Genomic DNA, 17862 nt, shown 5'->3' on the forward strand with positions numbered 1-17862 from the left:
ATATTTCTAATAGCAAATGTATGAGGGTTCGCATTTCTCCACATCCTCATTAAAATTTCACATTTTTTGTTTTTCAATTATAGCCATCCTAGGGGTATGAAGATGTATCCCATTGTGGTTTTGATTTGCATTTCCCTAATGACTAATGATATTGAACATCTTTTCATGTGCTTGGTGGCCATTTGACTGTCTTTGGAGAAATGTCTTTTAAATCATTTGCCCAGGGGCGCCTGGGTGGCTCAGTCGGTTAAATCATTTGCCCATTTTTAAATGGGCTTGTTTCAGGTTTTGTTGTTGTTGTTATTGTTGAGTTGTAAGAGTTCTTTATATCTTCTGAATACTAGACTCTTGTCTGGTCTAAGTTTTGCAGAGGTTTTTCTTCCCTTTCTGTGGGTTTTCTTTACACTTTTTTTTTTTTTAAGATTTTGTTTATTTATCTGAGAGAGACAGCGAGAGAGGGAACACAAGCAGGGGGAATGGGAGAGGGAGAAGCAGACTCCCCACTGAGCAGGGAGCCCAATGTGGGGCTCGATCCCAGGACCCTGAGACAGACCATGACCTGAGCCAAAGGCAGACACCCAACCTCCTGAGCCACCCAAGTGCCCTATTCTTTTCACTTTTTTGACACCATCTGATGTACAAAAGTTTTAAATTTTGATGAAGTCCCATTTATTTTTCCTCTGTAGCTTATGCTTTTGGTGGTGTATTTAAGAAACTATTGTTCAATCCAAGGTCATGGTAATTTGCAACTATGTTTCCTGCTAAGAACTTTATAGTTTTATTTTTATTTATTTTTTTTTAAGATTTTTTAAATTTATTTATTTGAGAGAGAGGATGAGAGGAGAGAGAGAGCACATGAGAGGGGGAGGGTCAGAGGGAGAAGCAGACTCCCCGCCGAGCAGGGAGCCCGATGCGGGACTCGATCCAGGGACTCTAGGACCATGACCTGAGCCGAAGGCAGTCGCTTAACCAACTGAGCCACCCAGGCGCCCCAAGAGCTTTATAGTTTTAGAGCTTACATTTAGGTCTTTGATCCATTCTGAATTAATTTTTATGTATAATGTGAGACAGAGGTGCAAATTAATTCTTCATGTAGATACCCCGTGCCCCAGCAGCATTTGTGGTTTTCTTTTAAGTTAGATAGGAAAGGGGCACCTGGGTAACATAGTCTGGTAAGCGTCCAAATTTTGGTTTCAGCTCAGGTCATGATCTCGGTGTCATGAGATGGTGCCCTGAGTCGGGCTCCCCGCTCAGCGTGGAGTCTGCTTGAGACTCTCTTTCCCTCTCCTTCTACCCCTCCCCCCTGCATGCGTGCACTCTCTCAAATAAATAAATAAATAAATAAAATCTTTAATAAATAAATAAATTAGATAGGAAAAATTAATTATACTGTCTTTATATTTGTCTATGTTGATACTTTTATCAGTGTTCTTTATTTCTTTGTGTTGATTTGAGTTACTGTGTAGTGTCCTTTCATGTCAGCCAGAAGGACTCTCTTTGGCCCTTCTTGGAGGGCAGGTCCGCTAGAAATGAACCGTCTCAGCTTTTGGCTATCTGGGAATTTCTTCATTTCTTTTTTATCTTGAAGGAGGGTTTTACTGGAAATATAATCTGTGGCTGACCTTTCCCTCCAGTACTTTGAAGATGCCATCTCACTGCCTTCTGGCCTCCATGGTTTCTGATGAGAAATCAGCTGTTAATCTTGTCCAGGAACACTTGTACCAGATGATTTGCTTCTTTCTTGCTGCTTTAAAGATTCCCTCATGGTCTGACTTTTGATAGTTTGATTATGAGGTGTCTGTATTTCTTTGAGTTTTTTCTATTTGGAGTTGAACTTCTTGGATATGTAAATTAGTGTTTACTCATCAAATTTGGAGAGTTTTCCACCATTATTTCTCTGAATAGAAGTTAACATAACTTCATTCATCTCCATAGGAAAATGGGACCTGAGGGCGTTTGGTCTATTCTCGTGAACACTTTTGTGGGAGGATCGTGAGCCCCATTTTCCTGATTGGAAATGGAAATAATAAAGATCCCATCGAATGTACAGTGATGTAAAACGCAGTTCTCTGGCTCTTGGGTGCTGAATTTCTTCCTAAGTCATCCATTTTACTGAGCCACAGACTGGGTCCCTCAGCTATCCCACCACCTGTGGTGGCAGCAGAGGGACGCCATAGGCTCAGCTCTGCCTCAGAGGTCCCTTCCTTACAGGCAGGCTTGACCCTGGAGCTGAAGACCACACAGTGTCAGATTCTGGAAGGGCAGCGGGAGTTGCTCTTTGAAGCCCACAGAACTTCAGTGTCTCTAGTTCTTTCCATTCAGGAAGAGCCCTGAGGAGAGCCCTTCTCCACTTGCTTCCACTCATCATCCTCTTCGCTCCATTCCTGGCTGGTTCCAGCTCCTTTGCCTGGCATTTAAGGTCCTCCTCTTTAGACACACTGCTTGATAAGATGAGTCATTCAAAACAATCTTTATGTTCTCCTAATGTTCTTCATGTCACAGGAACCTCCACATCTTTGTAGTAAAGAATTTAACCTTGCCCCAGGAGAGGTCTGGCCCTTGCCTTCAGCTTCTGGGAGGTAATCTCTAAGCCTTTGGAATGTCATGCCTGATTACAGTGTCTTTATTTGCCTGGGGGCCTTGGGCCAGCCAGATAGTAACAATGTGATTTTTGGATAGGGGCTTTGGGTCATGAAATAGCAGCTTGATCTCCTGAGGGGCTGGAAACTGAAGTCAGCCACATGAGCAGTCAACCATGTCCATGCTATAGGACCCCTATAAAGTGTGGACACCAAGGCTCGGGTGAGATTCCCTGGTTGGCAATATGATGGGCTTATTGTCACACAGTAGCGCCTGGAGAATAATGCTGTCCTGACTCCACAGGGAGAAGAGAACTGGAAGCTCTATGTTTGGAATTCTCTTGGATCCTGCCCTATGTCTTTCCTCCCTTGGCTGACATTAATCTGGATCCTTTAAGTATAATAAAACATTACTTGAGTATAAAAGTTTTTTGTGAGTTCTGTGAAGCTTCCTAGCAAATTATTGAACATAAGGATAGTCTTGGGAACCTCCAATCTTGCCATCGGTGTTAGAGGTAAAGGTGGTCTTGTGGACTGTCCTCTGACTCTGCAGTTGGCACCCACTAGCAACAGCCCCTGGAGAAGAAGAGTGTCTTATTGACTACTTTGCTATGGCAGGAAGGAAGCTGACTTTCTTTCCTGAGCTTCCGGGACTCTACTTTCTTATCTTCTTTCCCTCCAATTCTTGTAGCTCCTTTTCTTCGTAATTACTTCTCTGCCTTTTTCTCTCTTCCTACTGGATAGGAACCTTGGAGGACCTCCTTCTGAATGTTGGAGGGTCCCCTCTTCAGGATTTTCTGAAGAAGATGGCTCTACATTGTCTGAGGACCTATGTCAAGCAGGCTTCCATGCAGCAAGGGGAAGATGCACACCCCAGGAACCACTAACAGCAAAGCTCCTGCATCTGTCAAGACCTTTATTAATTGCACATGTACATGAGATCCAAGTAGCCCATATGGCTGGCTACCTTGAGCTAGGTCTGCCTGTTTGGGAGACTGTAAGTACCTTTCTGCTCACTTTGGGTATCAGCATCTTTACTCCAAATGCTAGTGAGTTTCACTGACCTTTCTATAACAACACTGGTAAAGGTTCTATAACCCAAGATTTAAAAAATATAAAGGAGGGTTAATAAAGAAGTTATACACTATATCCTAAAATGAACATTATTCATAAATCAATGAAATACGTATTTAAATTTATATACATATATAATATTCATATATATATATATATCTGAAACTAGGGAACTAATGAGACTCTTAGGCACATAGTAAGGGCTAACATTTCAGGAACGCCTACTCCATTTCATCTACTATTCTAGCTGCTTTGAATGGACTATGCTATTTAATCCTTAGAATAACCCTGTGCGGTGGGTACTGTAATTAATTGACAGATGAGTAGGGTGAGGTTCAGAGACCTTGTCTGAGTTCACACAACTATGAGGGACTAGAGCCGGGATTTGAATGCAGGATACCATTCCAGACCCTGTACCTTACTTTTAACCACCTGCTCCCTTCCTGCTATGGGTACAAGTTCTGTTCTGTACTATTTGAATTCTCTTCTTTTTAAAAAAATTTTTTTTAATTTTTTAATTTTTTTAAGATTATTTATTTATTTATTCGTAAGAGACAGAGAGAGAGAGAGAGAGAGAGAGAGAGGCAGAGGGAGAAGCAGGCTCCCCGCTGAGCAGGGAGCCCGATGCGGGACTCGATTCCAGGATTCTGGGATCATGACCTGAGCTGAAGGCAGACGCCCAACGACTGAGCCACCCAGGCGCCCTGAATTCTCTGCTTTGATCATCTTGGTTCTTCCTTAAAGCAGGGCTCATGCAATTTTAATTGGAATCCTGATAAAATAGGGATTTTATTGCTTGGCTGATAAAACTATTGCAGAGATTTTTTTTTTTTTAGGTTCCTGATGTGCAGGTGCTCAGCATTGTTACTGTTGGCACAGAGCACTCGTCCAACTGTTATTCCACACACAGTGTTGTGGAATTGGGCAGCAGGGATTTCTACTAAATCCCTCTTTCCTTTCCTTGATCTTTCCTGGGTTACATTGGCAAACAGCTCCTGCAAACTGCCTATACTGGACTGGTAGATCGGTGAAGGCTCAGTCCCTTCTAAATGCCATGCCCTGGTAGTCTGGTCTCTGGTTCAGACTTCTTTAAGTGCTGTAATCATTAACTCCTGCAGGAAGCTCACAAGACGGATTATCTATCAGAGCATCTGCTTCTGCTCAACTAGACACAGTGACTATTGAAGTCCTGAGATGGAGAGAAGTCAGGAAAGAGATGGCGGTGAGGGGGTGGCAGGATGGGAGCCAGGTGGGGGGGGGGCTAAGGCTGAGGAGGGAGATTGGCCTGTGGAGTACTGTGTCCCTGATTGCTGGCTGTATGATCGGCTCTGGCATCTTCATGTCACCACAGTGGGTCTTGGTCTACATAGGCAGCCCTGGGGCCAGTCTTGTGGTTTGGGCAGTCTGCGGTCTCCTGGCCATGATGGGTGCCCTGTGCTATGCTGAGCTGGGTGCTCTGGTTCCCAAATCCAGGGGGGAATATGCCTATATCTTGCAAATCTTTGGCTCCTTGCCAGCCTTCCTGGTCATCTACACATTTGTGCTGTTGGTCAGACCAGCCGCCATCGCTGCTGTCTCTCTGAGCTTTGCTGAGTATGCAGTGGCTCCCTTCTACCCTGGCTGCTCCTCGATGCCCCAGGCTGTGCTCAAGGGTGTGGCTGCCACCTGCATCCTGTTGCTGATGCTGGTCAACTGCTGGAGCTCGCGGCTGGCCACCATGTTGACGAATGTATGCACGGTCGCCAAAATGTTCTCGTTGTTGGTCATCGTGGGGGGTGGGGCTGTGGTGCTGGGCCAGGGCCATGGCTACACGGAAGCCTTTCTGTTTGCCTTCCACAATACCACGCAGCAGGCCGGGCGCATCGGCATGGCCTTCTACCAGGGCCTGTGGTCCTTTGATGGCTGGAATAATGTCAACTACGTGGTGGAAGAGCTCAAGAATCCAAAGGTGAGTCCATGATACTTCTTCAGGGCGTGAAATCTCCAGAAATCAGCAGTTTCAAGTATTGAGCTGACTAGGACCATGAGATGTCGGCTGAAAATGGGGGCTCCCTTCTTGCAGTCGTGAATGCCAGCCCACCATCTACCTTAATTTGTCTGTGGAATTATATGAATAATAACTTCCCAAGTAAGCACGGAACTTTATAGGTCTCATTTGCCCTGTGAGGTAGGTACTCTGCCTCCATTTTTCACAGGGGAAAACTGAGGTGTAGAAAGGGGGAAGTGATTCTGAGGGCATACGACTAGCAAGAGGCCATGCTTGATGACTCAGCTTGTTATCTATCTTGATAGCTGGAACATGTGGACTCTTGAGCTTTCATGGAAATTAACTCTTTGCAGTAAATATATTTGCTTAGGTTACTACTTGTTTTCTTTTTCTTTCTTTCTTTTTTTTTTTTCCTGCAGGTGTCTTTAATTCTCAGAGGATGAGAACTGAGTCTTTTCCTCTACATCCTCGAGGCTGGCTCAAGGGCCTTTACATATCTCAGCTCTCAGTAAAGGTTCCCTGGATGGGGGGTTTGGGAGAATTTGGGAGGAGAAGAGGAGCTTGAAGACTGAAGTCCAAGAGCAGAGAGAGACTGGGGTGAGGGCCAGGAGTCCTGGGATCTAGCTTTTATTCTTGCATGTAAATCCTTGTGCTTCAGTTCCTGGCCTGTAAACAGGATCATTATAGCTGCCCCATCCACCTCATGGGGCTTTGAGGTATCAAATGGCCTAATCACTTGTGGATGGAGAATCAACAGCTGTAATTTCAGGTGAATGCTTAGTGTGGGCTCAGGTTGGCTCTGGGGTGGGATGGGGGCTATGGGGAGTTCATGGGGAGTAGACTACTTTCTCTGAACCCAGGCCCTGAGCTCAGACAGAGCTGGTCCAGGGAAAGAGCAAGGGGCCCAAAGATGAGTGAGACAAGCTCCCACGCCATAGAGCATGGATTAGCCAGCTTTTTCTGTAAAGGATCAGAGAGTTAATATTTTAGGTTTTGCAGGCCATGAGGTCTCTCTGTCAAGATTACTCAACTCTGTTGTAGCATGAAAACAGCCATAGGTAAACAGATGAGTGTGGCTGGGCTCCCAGAAAAGTTTATTTACAAAAACAAGCAGCAGGCTGGATTTGGTCCATAGGCGGTAGCTTGCTGACCTCTGCTGTGTATAGAGCATTTTTGACAAATGTGGGTTTCAAAGCAAAAACAAAACCATGCCTCTGAATACTGGGCATTTGAAATGCTGGTTCTAACTCTGCCTTCTGAAGCACATGTTAAGTGTATCTTCGTGTCACACTTTTTTCAAGAAGCTGCAGAACCTATGCCAAACCTGGGCCAGCCTTATGCCCAGAACCCTGGAATGTAAGCAAAGAGTTAAGGGGTTCAAGAATGAAACCAGGAAATCTCACTGTTCTTGTGGTGCATCTTGGGGGTTTGCTGTCATAGCTCATTAGCTGGCAGGTGGGCTGTCCAAGATGAGTCAAGTTCAAAAGCATATGAAGTCCCCCTCCTTGTGACTTGGCATGTGGCTGGGTCGTGCATGATGAGTGCTTGCTTGCTGAGAGCCCCTCATGACAAGGCCCGCAGTGGGGGCAACCCAGGACTCTGCTCCACCGGCCCGTCTTTGCTACAAGTGGTATCTTCTGGACCCAGGTAGAACACACTTTCAGCACTGGGAAGATGAGGAATTCAGTGCCATGCCTACGTGGCGGTTGGGGCAACTTCCTTTGCTTCCAGATCCCCTTCCGGATTTGAGAGCTGGAGGGGACGTGGAAGGACCCATTTTATGTGAGAATCCATTGCCGTCCTCTTGGCTTCCCTTGCACATGTCTGTCACGTGATCGGCTAGGTCAGCTGACCAGCCATCCTGGTTGCCAGGGGCTGAAGAGTTCCTAGGGATGCTAGACTTTGGGGGCTAAAAGCAGGAAAGTCTCAGGCAAACTGATGAATTGGTCACCCTACCTGGCCTCTGCCCTTAGAGGACAGGACAGGATGGGACAGAGGCTTGGATATGAGAAAGTTTGCCTCCACTTTCTGCTGCAACTCAGAAAAAAGAGATCCCCAGGAGAGCAGTCAGGCAGGCCTCCTGTAAGCAGAGGGCTAGCGCTGAACCTTGAAGGGCTGATGAGGTTTGTGGCAAAACAGCCACATAGAAGCAGTGTGAACATGAACCCAGAGACCCGAAAGAACAGGGCATGTTTGTGTCTCAAGGACATTTGAAGGGGGCATGAGGACAGGCCCAGAGATCACTACTCTGTCCTCAGTGCCCCCATGCCCTTCTTCCCATGCTTCCCTCCAGAGTTTTCTGTGGGGAGATCTTAGCCCTGGCAGAAAGCTCTGGAAATTGCTTTTTATATAATGTTGAAGAACAGAAGATACGCTAACCAGGGGCAGATGCTTAAATGGGGGAGGGTCCTCCCTAGTGGTGGGCCAAGGAGGTCTGTGTGGGCCTGTGGTACAGCCCTCCCAGGGACAGCACCTGCGTCAAGTCTGGAGGAGACCTCCCTGCCTCTTGGTACAGCATGACCTCTTCTTTCATGCTACGTTGTGTCAGTAACAGCAATGCCAGGTTCTGGTGTCCTGTCTGGTACCGAGGGGAGAGGCTCTGGGCTCCTCAGTGCTTGCCTGCCCCCCAAAGTAAGCCAAAGGACACCTAGAGAAAGCCCTCCATGAGGCTGGGGGTGTTGTAGCATGCTTTTCCTTCTTTGAAGTGTGCTCCTACTTCGGAGTCTAAAGATGTCTATCCGGGGTGCCCCACACCTGGGGAATGTTGAGTAGAATTCTGTGGGTCCTGAGGGAGACCCCTTCCTTCCATTTGCTCCTGGCTCCAGAATGATGGCCAGGGCTGGGGGTGTGAAGTGGAAGGGAGTACACTCTGATTTACCCAGTTTTCATGGATTCCTCCATTTTTATCGGATGCCTGCTCAGTACCTTTATTTTATTGTTTTTATTTTTATTTTTATTTTATTTTATTTATTTAAAGATTTTATTTATTTATTTGAGAGAGAGAGAATGAGAGAGAGAGAGCATGAGAGGGGGGAGGGTCAGAGGGAGAAGCAGACTCCCCGCTGAGCAGGGAGCCCGATGCGGGACTCGATCCCGGGACTCCAGGATCATGACCTGAGCCGAAGGCAGTCGCTTAACCAACTGAGCCACCCAGGCGCCCTATTTTATTGTTTTTAAAGATTTATTTATTTATTTTAGAGAGAGAGCAAGAGCGAGCACGAGCAAGAGGGGCAGAGGGAGAGGGAGAGAGAATCTCAAGCAGACTCTGCACTGATAACCCTGAGATCATGACCTGAGCTGAAACCAAGAGTCGGACGCTTAACCAACTGAGCCACTCAGCCCCTCATTACCTTTATTGGGAGACCGTGGGTCAGACTGGCACTTAGCTCCAACGGTCCAGACTGCTCCAAGTGCCCACAGCCCCTCTGTCCAGGCCCTTCTTTCCCTTCCTCTTTGCTGACCCTCACACCTTGCAGAGAGGCAGAGCAGTGGGGAGTCCCACTTTACAGACCCCCAATTTCCAGTTGAGACTGAGGGGCAGGTGGAACCCCTGGGAGTAATGGCCCTCAGTCTGAGCCTGAGTCCTAGAGACCCAGAAACTAGGCAGGGTTGGCATGGTCGTCTTGGAATATTCCAGCTGGAATGATCAATGAACAGCCAAGAACGAAGATTTTTAACTTTCTTGTCCCTTCTCTGTGCCCCTGGTCTCACGGTTGCCCTTGCTGGGAACGCCTCCCATCCCCACCTGCCTGAATCTCTCCCATTCTTCAAGGAGAGCCCAGCATAAGGCCCTGCTCATTCTGGAAGTTTTGGTGATAGCTCCTCTCCCCTTCCCCCTCCTGTCCCCTCCTCTGTACCTCCCCTGCTCTGACTGGTTAGTGCCCCTCAGGGCCTCCCAGCACACCTGCTCGTTGTGTGTCCACGCCGTGGGGCTGTGAGCACATGGAGGAGGGGCACACCGCCTGAGTGGTCCCCTGGCATGTTCCCGTGGCCAGGATAGGCTCAGCACTGCACGGACGAGCTTGTTCTGGGGGCTTGAGAAGGACCTCGCCTGCTAACGTGTGGCCTCTTCTTCCCGATCTCTGCAGCAAAACCTGGTGTGGGCGCTGATGATCGCCATCCCTCCGGTCACCAGCCTCTACCTCCTGGTCAACATCAGTTACCTGCTAGTGTTGTCACCCAGTGAGATCCTTTCCTCTGATGCTATGGCTGTGAGCTGGGGTGAATGCGTCAAGTGACGTGTTCCTTGGCCACTGGGCAGACAATCCAGGTTGGGGAAGGATAGTGCCCCATGTGTATTTCAACTTGCCTCTAGATGTTTTGCTTGCTCTGTTTCCTGGTGGTTGGCCTCCAGTTTGCTGCTGGAGTTCCTTCCCTTGATTCCTCTGTTGTCCTAGGAACCAGATGCTAGGAGCCTGGGCCTGGCTGGTACCCTTGGCTGTCACACTCTCGACATTTGGCTCCGTCAATGCGGCGTTCTTCGGAGGAAGCCGTGTGTGAGAGGGCCACCTGGTGAGAGATGGGGTCCGGGCTGGGCAAGGTCGGGGGGCCTGCAGGAAGGCATTGGAAGGACTGCAGAGGCTAAGCTTTCTCCTGCTTGAGCTTAGCTCTGAGCCCAAGCCAGGCCTGCCCCCTACAAGGCAGAGCCCTGTTGTTTCTAAGAATGGGATTAAAGCATCCCACACCTCTCCATTTAAACTCCAGTCCTTTGACTTCCAGGTTTTGGGAGATCACCATACTGGGTCACACTGTGGAGCTTGTAGGGGATGGGGATGTTTGTGCAGTCCAGGGGTGTGGGGGCAGCGGGTGAAGCCAAAGGAGCAGAGCCAATGTATACGCTCAGGGCCCTCCCCCCGGGGACTCTGTCCCTCTGGTAGCTTTTGCAGCAATGATGCTGAATAGCAGACAGCTCCCAGATTGTAGGGGCTTACAACAGCAAACATTTCATGTCGTTCATCAGTCCCCGGGTCTACCGTGGCTCTGCTTCAGGCTGGGGTTTGGGTTCAGATTTCCTCTTTCGGGACTGTGAGTCTGTTCTTGTCTCAGGGACCCAGGCCCAAGCATATTTTTGCCTAGAGCAGGTGGCAGGGTTTCAAGAGAGCAAGCCAAACCACACAAGCGTATTTTGAGCCTCTGCTGTATTACTCGTGTTCACATTTCATTGGCCAAGCCCAGCATCAGTGGATGGGGAACTAGACAGTATTTCTCCCATAGAGGTGGGAGAGGGAGACTGATTATTTGCTGAGTAATAATACAGTCTACCACAAAAACCCACAATCCCACTCCGTGCTCTGTCCATAACTGTCCTACCCTCTCCTCCCCCCTCCTCTGTCTTCCTACCCTTGGTCCCTCTTCCTGTGTTGGGGATGAGCAATAGAAAGTGGAACCACCTGGCCAGGCACCTGCTTCAGCTCTTTACACTCTAGCCCACATTCTAAGCTATTTGGGTCTTGGCTGGCCTGGAGGGATAGGCTCCCCACGCTGCACCTTGGGCCTGGTTTCACCCCATGTGAGCCACAGAGACCTACATCTGGAAGTGGTGGAGACTGGGGACTATTAGGTTGGGCCCACTGGAGTCCAGAGTGAGTTTGGCAGGGGAAGAGGACTGGGAGCTTCCCAGGGCAGATACCTGCTGTGGCTCCCTTGGGGGGCTGCCTGACACCTGACTTTGCTCTCAGCCCCAACTTCTGTCCATGGTTCATGTGCATCGCCTCACACCAACTCCGGCCCTGATATTTACCACCGCAGTGGCTCTGGTCCTGGTCCTCCCAGGAAACTTCAGCACCATCGTGAACTTCTTGAGGCAAGTGAGACTGTCTTCCCATGTTGGGTATCTCATGACCCCTTTGTGTGCACACTCACATGCACTCATACATGTGTATAGAAGTCCCCTACGTGTGCATACTCGTGCACATGCATGTGTATATATACATATGTGCATGCATGCTTCTGGAAGCCTGAGCTCAGGGCTCCTGTACATGCACACACATTTCAGCCATTCCCTCCCAATTATATTTCCAAAATTAAATGTGGCTCCCCCCTCTCTTGCCCTGTTTCCCAAAATTCAATGAGGGAAATATTTCATCAAGAGGCAGACAAGCAAAAGGCTTGTATTGTCTTCGTCATTTTTTATTCTTCCTTGTTCCTTTTTTCTGTCACAGAGATCATGTTAAGGCTATCTTCAGGCTTTACTCTCCACTGCTTGTAGTTCTTGGCTGTGGTGTGATTTTCCCTTTGTGGTCTGATCTGTGCTCAGGACTCTGACCTAGCATATCTCTAGTGAACTCAAGGCAGACCCACAACCAAGCTGGGTAGGTATAATCAGTGACTGGATCAAAGTGGGGAGATGTTCTGACCCCCTTTATTAACTTCCCTGGGGCGGAAATGATGGGCTGTTGTGCTATCCAGCCATAAAAAAATTTTTTTTAAAGATTTTATTTATTTATTTGACAGAGAGAGACACAGCGAGAGAGGGAACACAAGCAGGGGGAGTGGGAGAGGGAGAAGGAGGCTTCCCGCGGAGCAGGGAGCCCGATGCGGGGCTCGATCCCAGGACCCTGAGATCATGACCTGAGCCAAAGGCAGACGCTCAACGACTGAGCCCCCCAGGCACCCCGAGGCTGTGCTTTCTTTTCTTTTCTTTTTTTTTTTAAAGATTTTATTTATTTATTTGACAGAGAGAGACACAGCGAGAGAGGGAACACAAGCAGGGGGAGTGGGAGAGGGAGAAGCAAGCTTCCTGCCAAGCAGGGAGCCCGATGCGGGGCTCGATCCCAGGACCCCGGGACCATGACCCGAGCCAAAGGCAGACGCTTAACGACTGAGCCCCCCAGGCGCCCCATATCCAGCCATAATTTTATGACCTCATCTGAAGCAGGGTCAGTGGGTGTGTCCTCACACAGGCGAGTGAGCGCAGGGTCTGGGTGTAACAGGGATTTCTCAGAGTAATTCTTCACGTATCGTGTCCTCTCTTCCTTGTTGTCATAAGTATAATTAATCTTCTGGAACAGGATATACAGTGCTTGATGTGACTTTCTTCAGAACATTAAGTAACAGACCTGGTTTTTTCTTTTTATCTTCTTCCCATGAGAAAAGATAAAATCTTTATATGGTGAGAATAAAATCAAACCCATGCTGAGCCCAAGTTTTCTTTAGACTGAGATTTGGGGGCTATGACTGAGAATGTTCTAGCACAGAGTTAGAGTGTTGGGATGATCCATCCCAAAGCGGACACGATGTCTCCCCATCTTGACTGCCTCAAGAGACAGCCTGGTCTGGACCCTGTCTCCAAGGTCAGATGAGGTTTTCATCAGACCTACGTCAGCCACTCAACTACCCTCAGTGGGGAAGGCAGAGGCCAGGGCCTTGTCTGGGTGCTCAACAGCCTGCCCTGTCACCAACTCTAAGGTAGGAGGATCTGCTAGGAGTGTGCTGGTCCCTGAGGAGAGCACAGACTTCTTTGAGCTTCCACCAAACTCTTTTTTTTGGACACACAGTTGCTGCTCCCTCCCTTTGCAAACTGTCCTCTTCTGCCCAGCCAGGGGCAGTCAAAGAAGGCCCGATCTGAAGCCAGGTCGGGGCCTGGGCTTGTATATGTGTCACACTTTGTGATTGAAGATGAAAGAGGTGGGAATACCCTCCAGTGCATTCTTGTCCTTTGTGCCCCAGCCTTGCCTTCTTTCCTTAGCCTGCTTAGACGAGGGGCCTGGGGGTGGCTGAAAGGCCCCCGATGAGCTTGCACTTCTGCCCGGGTTTGCACCTACTAGGCCAGCCCCTCTTGCAGGCACACCCAGGGCAGGGCCTGGTAGTGAGTGGCTTCTGTTTGCCTTTCAGCTTTCTTGGCTGGATCACCTATGGAACCACCATTGGCTGTCTCCTGTACTTGCGGATAAAGAAGAAGAATCTTCCTCGACCTTACAAGGTAGACTTTGGAATAAACACTGGGCCTTTTTCAAACCTAGACCTTTGCATGAGGCAGTCCACAGACTCATCTGGGGGCTAGAGAAGGAATGTGAGAGGTGGCCCCTGTCATATTTGGTAGAAAATTTCTGTATTTCCTGGGGGCGTGGGGAGGGAGCGCTGGATCACAGGGCATTGATTCTGCTTGCTGGGGACTCATTTCTCCTGGAGGACTCTGAGGGAGAACAACAGGAGACACACGCCAAGAGGAGGCTCACACACAGTAGGATTCACAAAGCATAGAGAAGATCAAGCTGGGTCCCAAAGCCCCGGCTCCTTGGATGGCCCCCTGTAACCTGTCGGGTGGCTTCTGTGGCTGGGCAAGGTATGATGGCAGGGACTGGAAGAGGGGAGCTGGATGCAACAGGCAGGCAGGCAGGAGGGACAGCGCCCAGGGGCCATACACCACGTCCTGTGCCTCTCCATCATCCAGGTCTCTGTGTCCATGGCAGGTCCCCACCATCATCCCTGTCATCATGTTCCTTGCTTCTCTCTACCTGGTGCTGGCACCCATCATCGACCACCCCCAGATTGAGTTCCTATACATCTTCCTGTTCCTGCTCAGTGGCATCCCGGTCTATTTCCTGCTTGTCTACTTCCAGTGCCAGCCCAAGTGGTTGCAGATGCCCACCCTGTATCTCCAGCTGCTCCTGGGAGTTGCTCCAACCGTGAAAAATGTTGACTAAAGGACTGGACAGGTGTGCACTGTCCTTGCTGCAAACACCTCCATCCCCACACAAGTGGTCTTGCCAGCTTTTCTGCAGGTTGGCTACGCATAATTCCAGTAAGTGGCTGGAATGCTAAATACAGCTATTGTGAAGGTTTGGGGAGCGTCCAACCAGGACAGCAGCCCCCTTTCTCTAAGAACTGCACCTCCAATGCTGGTGGATCTCACAGCCACCTTGGTATTACATGGCTGCCTCTCTGGGGATAGCTATTTGATATTCCAGGTGGGCAGCAATGAAATACATTCCCTTCTTTGGGGATTTTGGAGTTAGAATTCTGATGATTGCCTAATCTGAGGAACAGTAAATTCTGGGATCTATGTGGGACCATCTTCCATTATGTGGGCAGAGTAGAGAAAGCCCCTGTAGAGAGAGGAATGAACATACACAGTGAAATGGTGTTGAGAAATTATATGGTCCCCAAGAGCTGGGGGAATGACCTGAACAGGCTGCAGTCTTGACCCCTGGCTGCTTTTCAGTTCTGGTGTCCATCCTTCCATGGACCATCTGCCATCTGACTGTCCTTCCTGCCTTTTTATTGTCTAGGACAACGTGATACCATACAATAAATTTCCAATTTTGGCTCAGGTGAGTTTGAGTGAGTTCTTCTTTCTTGCAAATGGAAAAGCTCTGGGTCTGACAAACCTTCAGGAAGACATGAGACTTTAGTTCCTATTTAAAGCCTCCAAATGGCTTGAACAGAAAAAGAAGCAAGAGACAGACCTCTGGGAGGGAGGGATTTTTATTGGCTTTGGGTGAAAGGGAGGACGGTCACATTTCTAGAAGAAAGGATGAAAAGTTAGAACAGACCTCAGAAGGCTAATGTGGTTTAGGACTAAAGAGAGGCAAGGGCGCAGAGATATCAGGCTGCCCAGGTGAAAATGTGGGACAGGAAGGATGACAACAGTGCCTGGAAAGGCTGGGGGTGCAGCTTCTGAGTCCATCAGGGAGGGCACTGAAAAAAGGAGGGACAGGGATACTGCTCAGCACCTCTCCTCCCACAGCTGCACCCAGACACCTGTGTAGGGCTTTCCTTTTATCGCCCAGATATAGAAAAGGCTCCCACAAGCTCTTTCTGCTAAGTTTTCTTCTCCCATCAACCAATTCTCCATTTTTCCAACACCGACTGGGTGTCCAGTGATTCCGTTCAATTCTGACACTATCTGAGTTAATGCAGATTCCCAAAGCTAAAGGGCTCAGGCACCAGGGGCAGACAGCAGTCTCAATTCTTGGGTCCCCCAATCACCCATGCTTCGGCCCTACTTGGTTAAGTCCCTCCCTTCATGGTCGGTCACTTGCTAGAATGACTCAGGACTCTGGAAAACACTTTATTTACTATTATCAGTTCATCACAAAGGATTCAACTCAGGAGGAGCCCAGTGGAAGAGATGCGTAGGGCAAGGCGCAGGGGCAGGGGTGCAGGACTTCCATGCTATGCTTTCTTTGGATACGTCGCCCTCCTGGCACCTTGATGTGTTCACCAACCTGGCAACTCTCTGAAATCTGTCCTCTAGAGGTTTTTATGGAAGTTCCATTTATGCAGGTGGATCAATCATTGGCCATGGTGATTGAATTCCATCTCCAGCCCCTTGGCCCTCCCCAGAGGTCAGGGCTGGGGTGGTGCTGAAAGTTGCAACCCGCTCATCTGTCTTGGACTTTCTGGAAACCAGCTCCCATCCAGAAGCTATGGGGCGGGGGTTGGGCGGTGGAGACCAGCCACCAGTCATCTCATTAGCATATAAAAGACACATCACTCCAGAGATTCCAATGCTTGGGGAGCTGTGGGCAAGGAACTGGGGAAAAAAAGACGTAATACTTATTTTTTGTTATACCATCCTTCTGAACTGTGAACTCTTTATCAGTGCTGTTCCTGAGGACACATTGCCTGTGAAATTCTAGGAGAATCTTCATATCCTTTTCCCCAGCAGCACAGCCTAGCTTAGAGAAAAGAAAATTATAAGAGGCTGGGTCTATCCAGTTCCTTGTCAAAGGAGACCATGGATCAGGCTGAAAGTCCCCAGGGAAAGCTCTGAACACCTGGGGGAGGAATTAGTCCTTTCCTCTTCTGGGTCCCACCAAACTGTGCCCTTGTCTCTCGTGAACCTCACCGGGCCATGTACCCTAGTGATTGGTTGCATGTCGTGCACCCCTACCGGGCTGTGGGTTTGGTGAGGGTGGGTTGTTCTTAGATACGCTTGTACATCCCTCATTTCCTCTCATGCTCCTGGGCTCCTTGCTGACCAATAACGTTTGGTGAATCAAAATAATGAAATATTTGTTGAACCATGAGGGAATGCATCACACTTATATTTTTTAGAATTTGCATGCATGGCTATCTTCCCCATTGTGCCTCCTCTGCCCTGGGCTCCCGGGCCCTGTCCTGAGAAGGTTGTCTAAGGAGGAGGGACATCTCCCAAGTCTTGAGCAGTCACATTCAGCTGCCAATGGATGCATGCCTAGAGGTGGAAAACAGAGAGGGGAGCTGAACTACCCCAGGCTTGGCCTTGGATCATGCACTCCAGTTAGGCTGTGTCTCAGTTTGTGACTCAGTCTTCTCATCCTTCCCACAACCAACTGCCTTTTGGCTAACCATCCTTTTGTTATGGTTCAAAGGGTCCTCCAGGCCAGGCTCGGGGAGGGCAGCTTCCTGCTCCTTGCAATTTCCCAGGACATCTTCCCTGAGCTCCTTTTCTGCCCCAGACCCCTTCCTGGGCCCCAGAGTAGTAGTGGGGAATGATCCTAGATGGAAATCTGAGATTTTTTTTTTTAAGATTTTATTTATTTATTTGACAGAGAGAGACACAGTGAGAGAGGGAACACAAGCAGGGGGAGTGGGAGAGGGAGAAGCAGGCTTCCTGCGGAGCAGGGAACCCGATGCGGGGCTCCATCCCAGGACCCTGGGACCATGACCTGAGCCGAAGGCAGACACCTAATGACTGATCCACCCAGGCGCCCTGGAAATCTGAGATTTCTTAAGAAATTAGTATACTAGACTTCCTTCCTCTGAGTCAAGAGCATGATTTCTGTTGTTACTTATCGTCTATATTCAGAGACGACATAGTAAGTGTCATGATGCTGGCCTTTGGATTGGAGAAAAAATGTTCTGAGTCTTGGGGACCAGGTTCGGAGTCCTCATTGTTCTTTCTAGAGAAGCACTAAGTTCCAGGGAATGTGTGGGGAAGGTGTTGGCTGGGGGCAGGGCTGTGTTCTTTAACCCTAGGTCCACCCAACAGCATCTGGATGTTTCTGTTTGGGGCAGAGCCTGGCTACTCCCAGCCATAAGCACTTAATTCTTTGGATTTTCTTTTGACCATTTACAATGTCTTCTGCTGAATACTTAGAATGGGGGAAACTGAGTCTCAAATTAATGCATACAAATGAAAGTCATGGTTAAATTTTCAAACACTGCAAAGGGTACAAAGTAAAAGCCAACATTTCTTACTCCACACTCCCCATTTCCAGTGCAATCAGTTTCCTTGCTTACTTCCAGAAAGCTTCTGCACATGCATGTAAACCATGGTAGAGTCCACTGCTGCTT

At 48.8% G+C, this 17862-nt stretch overlaps 1 protein-coding gene and 1 pseudogene across 1 annotated transcript; both read left to right on the forward strand.

The window, feature by feature from the left end:
• Positions 1-4847: 4847 nt before the first annotated feature.
• LOC135361829 (b(0,+)-type amino acid transporter 1-like) lies at positions 4848-5613 on the forward strand. Its single transcript, XM_064573511.1, is given in 2 exon segments — positions 4848-4909; positions 4911-5613. Coding segments are annotated over 2 exon segments (765 nt in total).
• Positions 5614-9749: 4136 nt separating this feature from the next.
• Positions 9750-14285, forward strand: LOC123850708 (b(0,+)-type amino acid transporter 1-like; annotated as a pseudogene).
• The last annotated feature ends 3577 nt before the right edge of the window (positions 14286-17862 follow it).

Source organism: Mirounga angustirostris, unplaced genomic scaffold, assembly GCF_029215605.1.
Source record: "Mirounga angustirostris isolate CCGP_5_RB_7025 unplaced genomic scaffold, mMirAng1.0.hap1 SCAF_10, whole genome shotgun sequence".
Taxonomy (NCBI): Eukaryota; Metazoa; Chordata; class Mammalia; order Carnivora; family Phocidae; genus Mirounga; species Mirounga angustirostris.